The following is a 21159-nucleotide window of genomic DNA, read 5'->3' on the forward strand; positions in this document are numbered from 1 at the left end:
GTAAACCACATTTCAATCTCTGAAGGGTGAGTGAATCAACTCAGTGCATCTCTCTACCACCGAATCAACTCTTGGTGGTGAATTAATCTAGTCCAGGTATCGGGCATACTGTAGTTAGATCTGAAGTCTGGAATGGCTGAGACCGGGACCTTAGTAAGTAAGTGGCACTTTGGGGGCAAGAAGGGTGATCTCTCTCTCTTCTCTCTCTCTCTCTCTCTCTCTCTCTCTCTCTCTCTCTCTCTCTCTCTCTCTCTCTCCTCTGCCTTTCTCACACTCTATCTCTTTAACATGTGGACACCCACACACACCTCCTCTCTTCCCTCTTGTCAAAAACACTAACACACACAAACACAAACACACACACACACACACACACACACACACAAACGTGTGCCCTCCTCACGCGCACGCCCTCTTGGCGTGCAGCATCTCGATGAGCAGGTTGTTGCAGGGCACCTCTCCGCTCAGGTGCTTGTAGCAGAGGTAGTCCTCGGCCTGTGCCGACAAGGCCTTGAGCTCAGGCAGGCGCATCAGCAGCCGGCTGAACTTGTCCAGGTGCTGGGGGTAAGCACACATGGTGTACTCCAGCAGAGCCCCGTTCACCTGCTCCTGGACACCCTCCACGAACGCCTGGCTCTCCAGTAGCTTCACATCTGAGGGGAGAAGAGACAGAAAGTTCGTTTTTTTAAACCCTAAACGCACAATTTGTAACTTTAAGTGCTGCTCTTGAACGTGTTTGAAAATGACATATTCTGACTTGACATGTGGAAGCATGACAAACAGCGCCCATCAATCCTTTGATTGAATCCCAGACATTTTCTTAGTGAAAACATGGATCCAATTGTTCATGTCTGCCTGTCAGTCTTTCTTTGTTTCTGTGTATGCTCGAGAGTATCTCAAGCATTTCCACGATGTGCACCCAGCACAAGGACATGTTGTACTATAAAGATACTAGCTAACATAAGTCTGTTTACATGGGCTGTTATGTATAGAAGCACATACGAGCATAGCTCCAGCACTAGCTTGGCTAAGAGAGGGACAACAGCTTGCCGTCTTCCCAGATGAGGCTCCTTTCCTGGGGTTCAGCACGAGAGCACCGAGGGGGGAGCCCCTCACAATTGAATCAAACGTTGTCAATAATATTTTCAATACAGCTCAAAGGTGAAGCGAAAATTGCCCCTACAAATATGTCCGAATTGCCTGAGGAAGAAAGAGATGAACGAATGACGACACACAGAGAAAGATGAGGAGAGAGTGAGCGAGCGAGGGAGATGGGGAGAGAGGGAGGCAGAAAACAGACATAAGCCACTCAGAACCCACACAAAGATCCACACTCTGCGCAAACGCCGGGGCCCTCTCAAGCACTCTTATTATTAAAAGCAGCTTTTGTTCACAGTGGGCAGACTCTAAATTGCTACCGCTTAGGGGAATGTAGATGATAAAAGGCCATTTTCCCATCTACCGAGCACGGCGGATTCTGGCCTAGTGTCTGTCTGGAGAAAAAAACGATGTGGGGGTCAATCCATTAAGCCTTCTTTGAGCGTGGTGCGCAACAAGGGCGACGCTCGTTGCCTTTGTAAACATAGCCTATTCAGAGCAGCCTAATTCGAATTAAGCCCATAACATGTGCAAAGCGCCACTCCATTGAGACGAATCATTTAGCCTCTTAGAGCCATAAAGGGGACAAACTGACAATATGCTCAAATCCCCAATATATATACCGACATATCAGCGCGTCATCCTTCTTTTTTACAAATGAATTGCTTTGGATCAAACTCAAATTGAAGGAATTGCCAGTTATGTTTCAAAATGTGATAAATGAGGTGAGGTTAAGAAGCCGTTGTGGGGCATTTCATTTACAACACCAATTACTTTCATTTAAGCTCATGCTTATTTGATCTCAGTAATTCAACCTCATTTAAGCACATGATTATTTGATCTCAGTAATTCAACCTCATTTAAGCACATGATTATTTGATCTCAGTAATTCAACCTCATTTAAGCACATGATTATTTGATCTCAGTAATTCAACCTCATTTAAGCACATGATTATTTGATTTCACTAATTCTCCAACAGTGCTCATTAAACACATCTGTAACTCAATTACACCTAACAATTGTACCAAATGAGAGAACAAAAAAATATTGTATGAATTTCACATTTAATAGACCCTTTTCCAGCACACGACACACTGACGTCACACACAGATGTCCGCGACTCTTGGCGGCAGTAAGAAAGCCATCACCATCTGCACCCATTCAACATAGCCTAGATTTACGTTTTTATTACTTCCAAACAAAATAAAAATGTTTAGCTCTCATACGCTTACAATGATGTTTTGATGTTTGCTTTAACAGTCGTTAAGATTATATTTGGTTGGGATATTTGCAAAATAACTATTTTGGATGCAGCAGCTGTTAGCTAGAAGGCTAACGCCATTTTACAGATTGAAGTATAAATGCTTTTTTAAGTGTAATGCAGTTGATTTGCGAAGAGGACTAACATCATATTGAGCAGGACTTTCATACGAGCCTTAAAATCCCATTATAATCCAAAAGTAGTATGAAATGCACTCATAAGCAACATGTAAATAGAGTTTTTTTTTGCTTGCGTTCTGTAAGAACTCCTTCGTGTTCTGCCACCAACTTGCGCGCATCGCACTCGTGCGGCAATGTTTGCAAACGCAGAAAGGGGTCTATATGACTGTGCTAAGAGACATACAGTAAACAAGAGCCACCATGGGAATCCCTATAGCTTCTCAGAGAATTGCTTATTATTGTTTCAAAGTGTATTGAAACTTTGTAAAGATGCACTTTAAACCAGGTTGGACTTGACATTACTTATTGGTCCACGGATGGTGAATATCGAGTTAATATTTTCAATGCCTTCAGAAAGTATTCACACCTCCGGACTTTTTCCACATTTTGTTGTGTTACAGCCTGAATTTGAAATGGATTGAGATTTTTTTGTCACTGGCCTACACACAATACCCCAGAATGTCAAAGTGGAATTGTGTTTTTATAATAGTTTATTTAGTTAATTAAAAATGAAAAGCTGAAATGTTCTTGGGTCAATAAATATCCAACCCCTTTGTTATGGCTAAATAAGTTCAGGAGTCAAAATGTGCTTAAAGAGTGACATAAGTTGCATGGACTCTGTGTGCAATAATAGTGTTTAACATGATTTATGAATGACTACCTCATCTCTGTACCCCACACATACAGTTATCTGTAAGGTCCCTCAGTAGAACAGTGAATTTCAAACACAGATTCAACCACAAAGAACATGGAGGTTTTTCCAATGACTCGCAAAGGGCACCTATTTGTAGATGGGTCAACATTTTTAAAAAGCAGGCATTGAATATCCGTTTGATAATGAGGAAGGTATTAATTATACTTTGGATGGTGTATCAATACACCCAGTCAATACAAAGATACAGGCGTCCTTAACTCAGTTGCCAGAGAAAAAGGAAAACGCTCAGGGAGTTCACCATGAGGCCAATGTTGACTTTAAAACAGTTACAGAGTTTAATGTCTGTAATATCAGAAAACTGAGGGTGGATCATCAACATTGTAGTTAATCCACAATACTAACCTAAATGACACAATGAAAAGAAGGATGCCTGTACAGAATAAAGAATATTCCAAAAGTCACTAAATTAATACTGCAAAAAAATGTGGCAAAGCAATTCACTTTTTGTCCTGAATATAGTGTTATGTTTGGGGTAAATCCAATACAACACATTACTGAGTACAACTCTCCATATTTTCAAGCATAGTGGTGGCTGCATCATGTTGTGGGTATGCTTGTAATTGTTAAGGTCTGGGGAGGTTTTCAGGATAAAAAATAAACAGAATGGAGCTAAGCACAGGCAGAATCCAAGAAGAAAACCTGGTTTAGTCTACTTTCCACCAGATACTGGTGTCACAGTATCTAACGAAGGTGGCGCCCCTCCTCGGTCGGGCGGCGCTCGGCGGTCGTCGTCGCCGGCCTATTAGCTGCCACCGATCGTTGTTTCTGTGTCTTTTGGTTTTGTCTGTCTGTCTGTCTATCTCGCACCTGTTTTGTGTTTGTCATTAGTGGGGGGTTATTTAGTGTGTATTTTCAGTTGGGGTTCTCGTGCGGGATTGTTTATTGTCCACTCAGGACAGTTGTGATTATAAATTGTTATCGTAGATTATTATTGCCGGGCTGCGCCCCGTGCGCTTTTCGTTTCCAGTGCGCTTATTTTGGGAAGGTGTTTTTCCCCTGGCAGACTTCGCCACGCGCCTGGTGCCCTACGGCTATTGCGTGTCAATAATATTATTAAAACACCGTTGCTCCGGCCCTCTGTCTCCTGCTCCTGATTCCACCTCTCCACTGGTCCTAGACAGTCGTGACAACTGGGAGATGAATTCACCTTTCAGCAGGACAATTAACTAATATGCAAAGCAAAATCTACACTGGAGTTGCTTACCAAGAACACAATAAATGTTCCTGAGTGGCTGAGTTACAGTTTTGACTTAAATCTACTTGAAAATCTATGGCAAGACCTGAAAATGGTTGCGTAGCAATTATCAACAACCAATTTGACACAGCTTGAACATTTTTGAAAAGAATAATGGGCAAATATTGCAATCCAGGTGTGGAACGCTCTTAGAGACCTACCCAGAAAGGGGTGTGAATGAGTTATTTCTGTATTTCATTTTTAATAAATAAATATGGAGAATGGTCCATGCTATCCACGTTCCTTGGGACTTCCCAACACTGACGTTACCCCATTGAAGATTACATTTAAAATGGTTAAGGTAAGGGTTAAGGTAAGGATTAGGTTTTAGAGTTGGGATGTCCAAAGGATCCCCGATAGCACTAACCTATAGAGAACCCATGGCTGATCTCCCACTCGCAGGGGTCGAAGAGGACAAGGAACTTAATGGCGATTGGTCCACGGACCTTAATATAAAGTTAACATTTTCAACCATATTTTCAACCCTTAACTAGGAGAGAATTATTTGTTATGGGGATATCCAGCTCCCCATGGTGGTCCCCTGTACATGCAATTGAATCTCCCACTCACCGGGGTTGAAGAGGATGAGGAACTTGAAGCAGGCAATTTCTCTGCGGTCCGCCTGTAGGGTCTGTAGTTTCTCAACTAGCTCCTGTCCTCTCTGCACCAGGCTTGTGAGAGTGGCTCCTGCCTGGGACGCTATGGACGCCAGCTCCACCTAGACCACAACATACACATGCATGAGTTTCAACATAGGAACTTTCCTCAATTTGTTTTATTTCTGGTCTCATTAAAGGTACTCAGTGATATGCGTTTACCATGAGGAGCGGTGTGACTGACTTCCAACTTCTGTGCGTGTGTGCGTGCATGTGTGTGATGATGCTTGGTGATCATTGCACTCACCTCCTGCCCTGTGACCAGTAGCACGCTGCCCTCCTTGCCGTGTTGGACTTGCCTGGAGATGAAGTCCAACACCAGCAGCTCGCTCCAGCAGTTGTGAAGCAGCTTCATCTGATCTCCCACCTGATAGAAGACAGAAGGAAGGAACATCCATTCAAACAGACATATTTGGGGTGTGTTCCAGACACACAGATTCCCATGCTTTTGAATCCCCATGGCTTTGCTACATAACAAGGTAACAGACTTAAAATGGTTTGGTTAAAATGACAACACCCAAGGTAAGTAAAAACATTTGCTAAACTAAAGTGAACTATCCCTTTAACTATCAATGAACTTAATGTGGTTAACCAGAAGTAGTAGTAATGCACCATTACAGATAGGGGCAAACAGTTGTAATGAATGCCCATGGTCAGACTGATAGTGTGAAGTGAAATAGAGAAAATTCAGATTAGTTCCCAGGCTACATAAAAAGGTTAACCAAACAATGGTGGGTGGATTCACAGTAAACATGGGGGCGGGGTCACTTTATAAAATACAATTTATACAGTATAATCCAGAAAACCTTTCTGATATGCCAAAAGATTATTGTAGTCTGCTTTTTGTGGCATAGTCAAGCTATGGATTATGAATGATCCATTATCCACTATCCATTATCCATTTCCTGAGTTGAAGTTGTATTTTGGGTAAATGTCACTAACAACTACAAACCCAGAGAACAGCAACACTGTACAGACAAAATCAATATTCATTGCAATTACAGTTTAACAACCAGCCCATCTCATCACATGACGTGAGTGTGAGCATGCTTGTTTGACAAACGTCAACATTCTTTGAATATCAGTTAAGTCTTCCATTTCATGGAAATTCACAAGCCAGGGACAAAAGCATGTCAACATCACCAAAGATACCTAGATATAGTATATGAACAGAGACCCATCGAGACATGGCCCCATTTAGTCTGGATTTTCTGTTGCCATGGCAAATGGATACTATTTACCACCAAGTCGAGCTCTGTCACCACGAGGTCGGTTTTTCATTTATTTGTTGTAGCACAGCGAGTTCTTTAACACAAATACCAGACCGGATTCAATACACACTTCAGGAATTGCACAACAAACCATTGACACACAGCAATGTGAATGCAACAGAATATGTTGGGGGGGTTTTCATTCGGAATACAGTGTACACCATAAAGACTCTAGTCTGGCATCCGACTGCTATTCCCCCATCTGCACCTATTGAAAATGTCAAGTACCTCAGAATTTTGATGGATTTTCTTTCTTCTCTCTCTATCTCCCAGCTCTCACTCGCCCATGGGTGAGTCCGTGAACTATTTCTAACAGTCAATGGTGAATACCACTCTAGGATTTAATATGACGTGTATACTGCCTATTGTACAACCATTGAGGTGCCGGTTGAGGCAAAAGTATTGTGAGTGTGAAAAAAAAGATTATCTGAATTCATGAAAGTGATTATTTTGTACTATTAACCAACATACTGAACAACATGTTTTATATTTTTGTCTTGATACACAACTAGAGCAGCTGTTCTGAGTGCATATGGTGCAATGCTAATGTCCACCTGGCTCATTCTATTGCTATTGCATGCCATGCTAGCAAGTCATTACACCTGGTAAATGAGGTAGAAGTTCCTTCCGGAAGCCATTCTACTGTGAGGGGATTGACACACACCTGTTCAATACAGATGTAGACACAAAGACCTGGAAACTACCCATCAACACGTGGTGAAGAGAGTCAATAAGCTAATGTATGCCACATCCACCATCGCACACACACACACACACACACACAAACACCCACATACAAACACATACATACACACAGCCCAGCTTAGTACTGGCATGAAAAACACATGGTAACCCATCTCCAGATATTGCCGTTTGTTACCAGCGTAGCACTGTTGAGTAAGTTTGCATGCACACTAATAATCCTATATTAAAATGATTATGGCAGTAGGGTGAGTATGGCATTAGTCATGTAAACACCTTACTCTGATTATCTTAATGGTCATTAAGGTCTTAATCGAAGTAAGCATATATTCTGATTTATTAGGACATGTAAACAGCGGTGTATTTGTTCTAGCACGGGCAGCGCGAGTCTCTCACTTTAGCGCCAGTGAAGTGAGTTTGGAAAATGGAAAGTATGCATCTTAGAAATAGTTTTCACATTTAAACTCTATATGTCTGAACTCAGATTCAAATAGGCTTCATATTTATAATACTATTATAATATGGTTAAATATGAATATAATAATATTTTGATTGATATAACGTTTATTTTGATTGGCATTTTTGGCATTTATCAAAGTCCTATTAGGTAGCCTGATTTCAGATGTGTCCCATTTATCAAAGTCCTATTAGGTAGCCTGATTTCAGATGTGTCCCATTTATCAAAGTCCTATTAGGTAGCCTGATTTCAGATGTGTCCCATTTATCAAAGTCCTATTAGGTAGCCTGATTTCAGATGTGTCCCATTTATCAAAGTCCTATTAGGTAGCCTGATTTCAGATGTGTCCCATTTATCAAAGTCCTATTAGGTAGCCTGATTTCAGATGTGTCCCATTTATCAAAGTCCTATTAGGTAGCCTGATTTCAGATGTGTCCACGTAAACAGGATTATTAGGGAAATTGTTCTTGTTGCAAAGCATGTAAATGTTTAAATCAAATGATTATATTAATCTTATTATCCACAAAAATCATAGTAAAATGGGGCGGCAGTTAGCCTAGTGGTTAGAGTGTTGGACTAGTAACCGGAAGGTTGCAAGATTGAATCCCCGAGCTGACAAGGTAAAAATCTGTCGTTCTGCCCCTGAACAAGGCAGTTAACCCACTGTTCCCTGGTAGGCTGTCATTGAAAATGAGAATTTGTTCCTATTAACTGACTTGCCTAGTTAAAAAAAGGTTAAATAAAAAATGTGCATGTAAACATACCTATTGACTGTAAGGAATATAATGTATTTCGATGCATTTTAGTATGATCATTCAATCATTGGAAATATTTCCTTGTGTGTGTGTGTGTGTGTGTGTGTGTGTGTGTGTGTGTGTGTGTGTGTGTGTGTGTGTGTGTGTGTGTGTGTGTGTGTGTGTGTGTAAAGCTACCGGAGCTGTTGCCAGATCATTTTATGTTCATTTCTCTACAATAACCTGCCTCCAACGTCGTTTTAGAGAAGGAGTATTTCTGTCTGTAATGAAGCCCTTTTGTGGGGGAAAACTCATTCTGATTGGCTGGGCCTGGCTCCCCAGTGGATGGGCCTATGCCCTCCCAGGCCCACCCATGACTGCAACCCTGCCCAATCATGTGAAATCAATAGATTAGGGCCTAATGAATTTATTTAAATTGACTGATTTCCTTAAAAGAACTGTAACTCAGTAAAATCTTTGAAATTGTTGCATGTTGAATTTATAGTTTTGTTCAGTATATTAAATAGTGATTATGTATTATATAGTATAGTGATTGGATAACAAATACCACAATTAAAATGATTTATTAGACATATGATGACAATCAGATAATACGTATATCACAAGGCTTATTTAGTAGCTTTCTCTCATCTTAGATCAAACAAACTTTCAGAAGTCTAGCTGTAGACTGATAAGAAGAAGACGCCAATTAATGGTCACTTTTAAAAATATTGAAATAGATTTTGTAACGATTTGACTATGCAGAAAGCTGTAAAAATCTCAAATAAAACTTGATCTTTTACAAATACTGTCTATCCCTCCACATGGAAAACCCAAACACATTAACTAAACACTCTGGAGTACACATTCCACTCTTATCTACTGCAAGGAATACCTTCAGTACCGGCAAAAGTAACTGGGGACTTCTTGGCAGATAGTCCTGTTAGTCATAGTCAACTGGTTTTATGTCTTAGTGCTCCTCCTACAGAAAGTGAAAGTTGACTGTGGCTAGTATGCTCTTGTGGTGAAGCTTTTCACATTATATGAAGGTAGTTTGTGCTACACCTCTTATTTTGTGTTATTTACTCTGTATATACTGAATCTACTATAAGATAGAGGACAACAAAGGCAAAGGGTATTATATATAAATGAATCTAAAACAATGTAATGTGTTATAAATTTAATACAGTAATATAATTGCTATTGTCTGCTTCAGCCGTGAAAGGAAAGCCATACCATACCAAAATGTTTAACTGACCTTAAGAACAATAAGCCACACTAAACTGTTAACTATTCAAGTATTAATAAACCCCCAGACCCTGAAAAATAAAACATTTCATCCATCAGCCTTTGTACTGCTCTAAACCTTATCAAACCAAACAATGCTTCCATTGTGGTGAAAATATTGAAAGTAGGGACATGGTATTGCTTTATACAGCACTTTAAGAGAGTCCACTTCCTTTACATCAGCATAAAACTCAAGTGTTTTATTTTAGGAGAGATGAACGCCGACCTCGACCTAACCAGGTTAAATCACTGCAAGTATGCTATTACCATTCATCACTATCACACACACGCTCCCACGCACACACACACACACACTGGCACTCACTCACCCACCCACACACACACACACACAAATAAAATATCCTCCCTAACTCACTCTAAATTAGTTCAGTCAACATCACCGTGAACCTTGGGAGAAGGGATAATAAGCAGATTGAGGCATAATTCAATCATTTGAAATAAAATGCTGCTTTATAAAAGATCTCTTCTCCTGATAACACTGTTCCATTCTGCCTGTCAGGATGGCCAAGAAGGGTTGACTTCATAAAATCTCTTCCAGATAGGAATGGATGAAGGTCAGACTGAAATGAATAGCGTTGGGTGACATACGGAACCACAGTGAAGAGATTGCCCTTTCCTGGCTCCTCTCCTCAATGTGTGAACCGAATGGCAGCGATGCGCGCCCACACAGTCCCTGCTGCAACTAGCATGCACCCAGTGCTCAAGTAGCTACAACGTGTCAGAGCATCTGTTTGTTCACCGCTGATAGTCGGTAGCCCGAGTCACGCCTGACCAGAATGGGTCTTGAGGAGAGCATTACGGGAGGGCAGCGGTTGAAGCTAAGTCAATTAGCCGTTCACCTCATGGTAGCATTACACAGAGCGAAAATCGATGGATTAGCCAGTTAGCTTGAATAAACACTCACAAATAGCGTGCTACAATTCCCTGGTGTGTAAAGAATTCTAAAGTGGGATATGACTTATTAAGGTCAATTATAGCATGCCCATTCTGATGTTGTGTGGAGTTATTACAGAATATATAGTCAAATTCAGACCTCTCTCAATGTCACTATTCTATGTCACCATAGTGACATGCACTACCATTCAATAGTTTGGGGTCACTTAGAAATGTCCTTGTTTTTGAAAGAAAAGCACATTTTTTTGTCCATTAAAATAACATGAAATTCATCAGAAATACAGTGTAGACATTGTTAATGTTGTAAATGACTATTGTAGCTGGAAACGGCATATTATGCAATATCTGCATAGGCGTACAGAGGCCCATTATCAGCAACCATCACTCCTGTGTTCCAATGGCACGTTGTGTTAGCTAATCCAAGTTTATCATTTTAAAAGGCTAATTGATCATTAGAAAACCATTTTGTAATTATGTTAGCACAGCTAAAAACTGTTGTCCTGATTAAAGAAGCAATAAAACTGGCCTTCTTTAGACTAGTTGAGTATCTGGAGCATCAGCATTTTGTGGGTTTGATTACAAGCTCAAAATGTCCAGAAACAAAGACCTTTCTTCTGAAACTCGTCAGTCTATTCTTGTTCTGAGAAATGAAGGCTATTCCATGCGAAAGATTGCCAAGAAACTGAAGATCTCGTACAACGCTGTGTACTACTCCCTTCACAGAACAGCGCAAACTGGCTCTAATCAGAATAGAAAGAGGAGTGGGAGGCCCCGGTGCACAACTGAGCAAGAGGACAAGTACATTAGAGTGTCTAGTTTGAGAAACAGACGCCTCACAAGTCCTCAACTGGCAGCTTCATTAAATAGTACCTGCAAAACACCAGTCTCAACGTCAACAGTGAAGAGGTGACTCCGGGATGCTGCACTTCTAGGCAGAGTTGCAAAGAAAAAGCCATATCTCAGACTGGCCAATAAAAAGAAAAGATTAAGATGGACAAAAGTACACTGACACTGGACAGAGGAACTCTGCCTAGAAGGCCAGTCTTAAAGTATTTGGTTTTAAATATACTTAAGTTTCAAAAGTGAAATTCCAAATATTGTGCAAACCAAACTTCACCATTTTCTTGTTATTTTAAATTACAGATAGCCAGGGGCGTGCTCCAACACTAAGACATAATTTACATGTGTGTTTAGAGCCCGCCAGAACAGAGGTAGTAGGAATACCCAGGGATGTTCTCTTGGTATGTGTGTGTGAATTGGACCATTTTCCTGTACTTTTGGGTGTCAAGGAAAATGTATGGAGTAAAAAGTTTTTAAAAAATATTTAGGAATGTAGTGAAGTAAATGTTGTAAAAAATATAAATAGTAATGTACATAGTAAGTAGTACTTTAAAGTATTTTTACACCACTGCATATAACTAATATGTCAATGGCACAATGGTTAAAATGGTTAAAAGTCACTATTAAAAGTCACTACAATGGTTAAAAGTCACTATTTTTTACATATTCATGGGAGACCGTGTTGTAGGTGGCTACTGTAATGAAAGGGTAACTTGTTGATGCTGCTTGGTGGAATACCCCCTGGGCTGTGTGTGTGTGGAATACCCCCTGGGCTGTGTGTGTGTGGAATACCCCCTGGGCTGTGTGTGTGTGGAATACCCCCTGGGCTGTGTGTGTGTGGAATACCCCCTGGGCTGTGTGTGTGTTGAAAAAAAAAGCTGTCACTCTGCTCTCTCAATTGTCATGGATACGGATGTGCTTCCTTGATTCCACCTGTCATCGTCTTTTCATCATGGTGGACACCTCTGCAGTAGGAAGTCCCAAATAAACAGCAGAATAATGTGTGAGAGATGTGTGCATGGCTGTCCATGCGTAAAATGGTAAATGTTGACAGTGTATGTGTGTATATGTGTGTATGTGCAAATGTGGGTGCGCTTGTGTGTATCCCAATGTTATTGCATTGGCGATTTTCGCTCAGTTCAGGAATTGGTTATCATATTCATTGTTGAGTTTTTCCCAATTCATCACTTGAATTTTAATTCACATCCTGATATAGGGAACTCACCCCAATAAACAAAAACTGACACAATAAAATATGCCATATGCCTTTTGAAAATACAACATTATGTATCCTCCATGTTATGATTCTCACAGGCCCCACTCAGGTGATTAATAAATATTAGACTACGGGCTCTACACAATTTGAAACCTTTAAACCAGAAAGGGCTTTTGTCAGCCTTAACTATACAAAAGGTCTTACCTGTAAGCCTGACGAAGACCTTTGTGGTTGAAACATTGCTAATAAAACGTCAGGAGCATCAAAACAGTGGGAAGGTTTTTTTGTCTTATTTTCAAGTCCTTTTGTACAAAAGTGTACAACACTTTTGTACTAATAGATTATTTTTTCATGAAAAAAGTGTAAGGATGGCATATCATCTACAGTCTAAACCATCTCTGAGAAATGTGGAGGTTTCCAAATGATTAACAACTTTGCTTGGTATGACAACAAATTATTGACTCTTGGTTCCCTACCTTGAGCTCCTTGAAGAAGATGCAGCTTCGGGCCCACTCCACGATGGAGAAGAGCGTCTGGTCGGCCATGTGACACATTAGGCTGAAGGGGCTGAGTCTCTCCTGACCCTTGCCCCCCTGGCCACTCTGCTCCTGCTGAAGGTGAGCAGCGATCTTACTCTGTACCTGCAGCTCGTCCGGGTCACATCGCAGAAACTCCAGCACCAGCTGAGGCACCCCGGGGACCTTCGGAGAGCCCGGTCCAGAGTATACCTGCTCCGGGTAGGTGTAGCTGCCCACTACCGAGTCTGGGGAGCTTGTGTAGTGGTCTGGGTACTCGGACTTGATCGCCCTGCTGGGGAAGGAGGCGTACTGGTACTGGGGGGGTAAGGGTGCATGGGGGGGGAGTCCAGGCATAGCCATGCCCAGTGAGGGGGGTCCGTAGAGGCTGCGGTCGTAGTCTGTGGGGGCGATGGGGGTCGTGGTGGTGTGGAGGATGCCCTTGGGGAGCGGATGGAGGCCCGGGAGACTGCCCGTGAAAGTGTAGTCTGTCTGGGTGTCAGGGGAGAGCATCGGAGGGGTGGTCTCCATCTTGAGGCCGGTGGCTCGAATCAACGCTTTCTTCTGCTGCTTGAGGGCTCGGTCGCGCTTGTACATGGGGCCAAACTTATTCCGGCCTCCTCGCATGCGATCGGCACGGACAGCTGATGGAATGAGAGCAAGATCGAACGCCATTACTGTTATTCGATTCATTGCTAGCATTCACTATGCAGAGGTTGAAGTTAGCATGTGAGAGTTCTTGGTGCAGCAATCAAAATGTGAACCAAAAATACACTAATAGAGCAATCTTTTTGTAGATTTAATGTATATATTTGAAGATATGGATTAAATCCATTGTAAAGTACATTTAATTTCCAGGGATAAACTAAAATGTTAGTTATTGTTTTGTTATTATTCTGAATCCCAAAATAACTTTAAATTGCATTTACAGATTGATTTATGATTTAATGACATATGAAGAATAACCTCATCCAAAGCTCTTCTAATTATTCAGTCATATTAGAAAACATACTGTTCATACACGTTTTTATCAAAGGCTACTGAAATAGTTTACCTGGAGCTAGATTTAAAAAATATATAATTCCATAGCTAATATGCCAATGTTGATACAGCAATTAAAACCCAAACATTGGCAAAAATATATATGCAACAACTGACAAACTACACTTATAATATAGCTCATTTTTCTTACGTTTCATTAATTAGAGAGGAATATTTAACGACACCTATTTGATAATAAGCCTACCATCAGACAGACTATAATGCAGCCTATGGAAGCCTTCTGTTGTAAAATAAAATATATCACCAGCACAAAGACATAGACGTGCAATTTCATCAAACAGATATCAAACTTCATCAAATCTGATTTATAGCCCCCCAAAAATATACAAGTAGACGTTTAAATATATTCATTTTAAAATCTGACTGCATGCCATGTTAAACCAAAATATGAACTAAATTAATCAAATAAAAATGATCTTACCTTCTAATCGCATTCCAACATTCAGGCATTTCTGAAACCGACAAAATGGACACCGTTTCCTCTGAGTTTTGTCAATTTTACAATCCTGGTTTTCTGCACATGTATACCTCTTATTGTTTTGAACCGTTCTTTTGAAGAAACCCTGTGAGAGAGAGTTCATATAGACATGCCTATTAACAAAATACACAAGATCATCATCAATGCTGCAATAAAATTAATACAAAAACGAAAATAATATTAATACATTTTAATTAATAAAAATGATAACGAATTTCTTGAGGGATACCATCTTGACGTAAATAAAAAGCCTTTTATAAAAATAAATGATTGCGTCTTTTGCAGCCTACCTTACAGCTTTCACACGTCAGTAGTCCATAGTGGTATCCCGACACCTTATCGCCACAAACAGGACATAGCTCTTCCAAATCGACATCATAAGTGTACTCCATTCCGGTCAACGGAACACCTGGGAATGTACATGCCGGTGAGCAAAAGGTAGTTTACAAATAAATCACTCTATTTAAAAATATATATATAAACTTTTTGAACTGTATCACCAGTATTCTGTCTTACATTTAGGCCTATCAATTGTGTGTATTTCCACTAATAGGCCTAAATATTGGAAATATTGTCATATTTCATAAAAATTAATGGCATTTCTTTGTTTGTATTTTTGATGTGGGCTACCTATGTGCATAAACAAAATTATCGGCAAACATGTAGCCTATCCAATTTCAGAAGGAAGGGCTAATTAAAACCTGATTACAATCTTTAATAAATCAAAGCGCAGGTATGCATATTCGATAGCAATCTAATATTGTAAGAATTATTTTGTATCCCCAATAATCTGATCCATCAGAAATAGGCTTCGTATTTTGACCCTAGGCCTACGAAACTATGCAACGAAATGACGCACATTTAGCAAAGATACATCATTTATGAACATGCATATTTTCAATTGAGCATCAAAACAAATACTTTACCAGCATTAACATAATAATTTTAAATCACCGCACTAAATTAAAAGTTCATTGTTGAATGATGACATTCGGAAACCTGCAAAAGTAGTCTACGTAAGCAAGCCATACCTGTTGAATCCCCAGCGTTATATTGGTTAGAACGGTAGTATTCGGTGTCCGTTCTCCTCTTGGCTAGAACGGTAGTAGGCTATTCAGTGTCAGTTTGGATATGCATCCACGGAGAAACGACTTCGAAACACGCGCTGTGGCTCTAACTTTATGAAATGAATAGGCCTACCCCGCAGGAATGATGATGGAGGAAGGAGCAGTGAGCAGCTCCCTACAAGAACTGACTTTGCCTGATCGAGACCTACCATGTGCATGCCCACGAACAGACATACCCTCCTGATATTTACAGATTGTGAGGGTGGATCTGATTGGAAGGCATGTCACGCTGGTGAGGTAAGCGACGGGAGACACCTCCTATCTGCTTGGCTAAGGTAGGTCTATAGAGTGACTGACATGTGGAGGGTTGACACGCTATAGATAAGTATTAGTGGCTTAATAAAAATGATCATGATTTTAGAATATACTTTAATCGTGAACTAACCAATATCACAAGAACCGTAGGCTACTTATTGATTTTGCCACTAAAATTACTAAAACTAGCATAACCAAAATAGGCCTACTTATATAACGCTGTTTGGTAATAGGCCTTCTGTCTTTTGTAGCCTCATATTTGCATGCCAAACCAATAAAATATATACCGTCGTATTACTATCAAATAATATAGGCCTACAATATGAATAAATAATCACTTATCACCCGTCTTTGATGAAATAAAATGTAAAATGTAAACAACAACACGGGACCTATAAAGGAAAGACTATAATACTGATGTGCCTGTGCATTACAGACGGCACACGGAACATAACGGGGGCTGCAGCAATGGAGCCAGGTCCCACCGTGCAGTCCTACTTAAACCCATTATTGGAAAAGCGATCCGAAACGGAACCATTATTAAAACGCATTCACCTTGCACATGATTAATAGCTGAAAATACTTACTTAGGAACTTCAGGTGGTATATTTACTGATGTTGTTTAGATGTATTCAATAAGCATGATATATGTGCTGCTCAGACATGAACAAAACAAACAAAGCAACAATTTTTGGTTTAGAGTTGGATTAAAAATGAGCGGGCGCTCAAGTCTCGATAACTACGTTTCTTCTGCTTTTCAGATTCAGCGTGGAAACGTTTTGATTGGACTCCGTGCTCATGTGACATTGACTTTGGATAACGCTTTAGTTTTTTCTTCTTACGGTGACCTCACGGATGAGCTTTCAAATGCTGTTAAAAACTGTTTTCACAACTGCAACTTTCTCTATAGCCTATTATTTGAACTGTGATGTAAAATATGACATGGCTAAATAGCCTAAATCCTATTATATTCAAATGACTTTCTGTCAAGGGCACACACACTAATTAACGAGAAAAGAAGATACGCCTTGTGCTTTTCAACTCAACATATAAAAGCGCAATTTTTTTTTTTTACTTTCCATAAATTCATTCCATAATCTTCAGTCTTGAATTACAATTAATGTTAGCCTATACCCCAGAATGTTGAGTGTTACTAGGCCTAATGATATTCTTATTTATTTTTTGTTGCATATATGAGTACATTTAGTACAGGCTTATAAACGGTTGACTGCACATATTATGTCTGACTGGCTTTAATCAATGGTCTAGGTAGAGATACTAGCTCACTCCTTATCATGTATTTATTGTGTCTTTTGTCATAACTTGAGCATGCCCGACTAAGTCCTTGGAAACTGGAACATTTGAGAAATTACATTCCGAAATATTTGCCAGCAATATTATGCATAGCCTCCTCACCTGGAAATTGTAATTTTAGAATATTTCTCATATTAATGGTGACGTTTTTTTTTTATTATGTTAAATATAGTCCTCGTAAACTGGAAATCAGCGTCGTGGATGAGCTTAATAATGTCCTTGGGTAAAATCGAATCCACATTCAAACATTGTGCATAGCCCACTAGGCCTAAAGGCACCGATCCATTAGTATAGCCTATGTGGCCTATATCTCTTTGCAGAGGAGCACAAAATGATTTCGTGAATAATGAAACATATAATGACGAAATAGATGAGACTTGAACAGTGATTTCTTAGCGCTGTCTAACGTCAATTTGTTACATGGATTTCTCAAGTCACTAACTATAGACATACTGTAATAAATGTATTATAAGTTAAACGATCATTTAAAATAGATAGGCCTAAAACAACAGCCTAAACATCTCAAGCAGCAAAGTGCACCATACAATGCCACATTTTAGTGATGGAACGGTATGCGCACCTCAATCTGTTGCTACACAGATGCATTCATACAATACGAAGAGGCTCCATATGGTAGTATTCCCAGCTCTTTGTACATCACCAACAGAGACGTGCTCAACACACACACACACACACACACACACACACACACACACACACACACACACACACACACACACACACACACACACACACACACACACACACACACACACACACACACACACACACACGAACACACACGAACACACACACACAAAGTGTAGAATCATGTGCATAAATCAATCAGCCTAGCAGATTGTCCCTAAAATGTTTGGTTATTTTAGGATTATTGTTGTTCCTCATTGATGTTCCTTATTTATTAAAGCAATATTTAGAGCCGTGAAAGTGATTATTGGTTATTGGTAAATAATAATAATAATACATTATATATTGAATATATTATACTATCTTTTATTGATGTAATACTAATATTAGGCCTATCATTGTAAATTAATTATTTACACTGTCTTTATTAACGTTGTTCATATGTATTGTCCTCAAAGAGGAAATCAAATCTATCGGACGTTTACCTTAACCTCTGAGGATTAGAGGGGGTTCTGCAAAAACACATGTGCACGCATTGTGAGTGTAGGAGGGTGGAGCAAGACATATAGCCATTTGGACGACCCTCCCTATCTATAAATCAGAGAAAATAGATAATCTGGTGTTTATATTTTGGGATGGATCTTGTTTTGTGACTGTGCTGTGGCTACAGCCACGGCCTGACGGGCTGAAGACACGCTCTGTCTCTCTGCCAGAGACGTATTTGTAAAATAAATAAAGAAGAGATTTGTGGCTGGGCCAATGTTTAGACTTCGTATTCTTTTGTTTTTATGCCATCCTCAGCTTTTCTTTTCGTGTCACTGTCGAAAAAAGGGGAGCGCCGTAACATGTATTATTTTATAGCATATAGATGCTGACGAATAGGCTACCTTAGTGAGTGTAGGCATCATAGTTATCTGGATATTGAAGTAAATGGTAAACCAAACATTACATATATTCTAAAGCCTAGTCATTTGCATATTCAATAAGTTCGTGTAATCAAAAAATTATTCTGAGGTGAAACTAACAAAAGACGTCGAAGCTACAGCCGACGTCTTAGCTGACAGTCTTGTCCTAAAATCACGTCAGTCCATTTGTGCCATGGCTGTCTGAAGAATAACACTGCCGTTATTGTTAGTCCTCTATGCCATGCAAGGTAATAGGGAAATTAAACAGCCGCCTACGGCATAATGTTTCTTCAGTGAACTTCGCTTTGTGCCCAGCAACAGAGAGATAAATAGAGGTTTTGACAAGGTCAACGTCTATTGTACACGTTTGAATAAGCTACGTCGATTTTCTTCTCTCTTGAGTAGGCTAAGCCCTGTGGTTATTCTGACTGATCAATCTATCCAGGCATAGCTTACATAAGAGTTGAGAAATATGACACATAGGTCAAATAAATGTCTATTCCACGTTGGTTCAACATAATTTAATTGAATTGGCGTGGAAACAACGTTGATTCAACCTGTGTGTGCCCAGTGGGGTGGCCTATAGGCCTGTCCTGTGTTTGTACTGTATAGTGCATTCAGAAAGTATTCAGACCTCTTGTCCTTTTCCACATTTTGTTACCTTACAGCCTTATTCTAAAATTGATTAAATATTATTTTTCTTCATCAATCTACCCCATAATGACAAAGCGAAAACAGTTTTGAAATTTTAGCAAATGTACAAAAAATAAAAAACAGAAATACCTTATTTACATAAGTATTCAGACCCTTTGCTATGAGACTCACAATTGAGCTCAGGTGCATCCTGTTTCCAATGATCATCCTTGAGATGTTTCTACAACTTGATTCAATTGATTGGACATGATTTGGAAAGGCACACACCTATCTATATAATGTCCCACAGTTGATAGTGCATGTCAGAACAAAAACCAAGCCATGAGGTAGAAGGAATTGGCCGTAGAGCTCCGAGACAGGATTGGGTCGAGGCACAGATCTGGGGAAATGTACCAACAAAAATTCTGCAGCATTAAATGTCCCCAAGAACACAGTGTCCTCCATCATTCTTAAATGGAAGAAGAGCGCTCAGAACCTTAAACTGGGGAGAAGGTTCACCTTCCAACAGGACAACGACCCCTAAGCAGACAGCCAAGATAACGCATGAGTGGCTTCGGGACAAGTCTCTGAATGTCCTTGAGTGGCCCAGCCAGAGCCCGGACTTGAACCCGATCGAACATCTCTGGAGAGACCTGAAAATAGCTGTGCAGCGACGCTCCCCATCCAACCTGACAGAGCTTGAGAGGATCTGTAGAGAAGAATGGGAGAAACTCCCCAAATACAGGTGTGCCAAGCTTGTAGCGTCATACCCAAGAAGACACAAGGCTGTAATCGCTGACAAAGGCGCTTCAACAAAGTACTGAGTAAAGAGTCTGAATACTTATGTAAATGTGATATTTCAGTTTTTTATCTTTTATACATTTGCAAAAATGTATGAAAACCTGTTTTTGCTTTGTCATTGTGGGGTATTGTGCGTAGATTGCTGAGGGGAAAAAACAATTTAATTGTTTTTAGAATAAGGCTGTAACATAACAAAATGTGGAAAAAGTGAAGGGGTCTGAATACTTTCCGAATGCACTGTATATCAACACAAACAATAGAAACATTATGTTTTTCGAATTCAATTTACATTTCTGAAAAAAATCTCAGTTTTCACTGTCAGAGAAAATGTTTAGGCCTACACGCTATGGACAATCTATCAATGTATGAAGAGTGAATGACAAAATAGTTCACTTAATACATTCTCCAAATCAATTATAAGTTGTCTCAACAACATAGAACCTTTTGGGTTCTGTAGAACTCTGTGAAGCCTGTGATGCAGACAGCGCTATCGCAAACCAATTTGCTGAAAGTTTCAAGAACTTTAACCAACATGTCCTCTCTCCAAATTGCTGAGGATCTCTTAAATAAAGTATTTTGGTCATATTGAGTGCGTCCTCATTCACCCTCTCAAGGTGGGCAAAGAAGGTGAGACTGAGGCCGCATGTTTAATGTAACTATCTATTTTGACTTGAAGGTTAACTGTTTTGAAAAACAGAAGGGCTTGCACTGCTGACTTTCACTCGGTTTTCCTGCCATTTCTGGATACCTGTTGCCAGTTTGGTATATTTCTATATGGATATATGGTTAATAACAAATATGTTTATAATAATAATAATGAATTGGATTTGTATAGCGCCTTTCTACCAACTGAGG

General features: G+C 39.9%; 1 protein-coding gene across 2 annotated transcripts; it reads right to left on the reverse strand.

Annotated features, from left to right (window-relative positions):
* Positions 1-253: 253 nt before the first annotated feature.
* Positions 254-16720, reverse strand: nr5a1b (nuclear receptor subfamily 5, group A, member 1b). Of its 2 annotated transcripts, none has more exons than XM_014143572.2 (7): positions 16591-16720; positions 14912-15030; positions 14565-14706; positions 13043-13725; positions 5392-5511; positions 5059-5206; positions 254-653 (listed from the first exon to the last, which is right to left on the reverse strand). In XM_014143572.2, exons 2-7 carry the CDS (start codon positions 15011-15013, stop codon positions 400-402), a joined length of 1449 nt encoding a protein of 482 aa, XP_013999047.2. In that variant the 5' UTR covers positions 15014-15030; positions 16591-16720; the 3' UTR covers positions 254-399. The 2 variants fall into 2 exon arrangements, with proteins under 2 accessions (XP_013999047.2, XP_013999040.2); XM_014143565.2 differs by lacking the exon at positions 16591-16720 and adding an exon at positions 15653-15904.
* Positions 16721-21159: the final 4439 nt, after the last annotated feature.

This window comes from Salmo salar, chromosome ssa01, assembly GCF_905237065.1.
Source record: "Salmo salar chromosome ssa01, Ssal_v3.1, whole genome shotgun sequence".
Taxonomy (NCBI): domain Eukaryota; kingdom Metazoa; phylum Chordata; class Actinopteri; order Salmoniformes; family Salmonidae; genus Salmo; species Salmo salar.

Coding starts and splice junctions, on each gene's coding strand:
- nr5a1b (XM_014143572.2), bottom strand. CDS start 15,013: ATGGAGTACACTTATGATGTCGATTTGGAAGAGCTATGTCCTGTTTGT. Junction 13,726..14,564: donor TGTTGGAATGCGATTAGAAG/GTAAGATCATTT, acceptor TCATTCCATCAG/CTGTCCGTGCCGATCGCATG. Junction 5,512..13,042: donor TCTTCTTCAAGGAGCTCAAG/GTAGGGAACCAA, acceptor GTCTTCTATCAG/GTGGGAGATCAGATGAAGCT.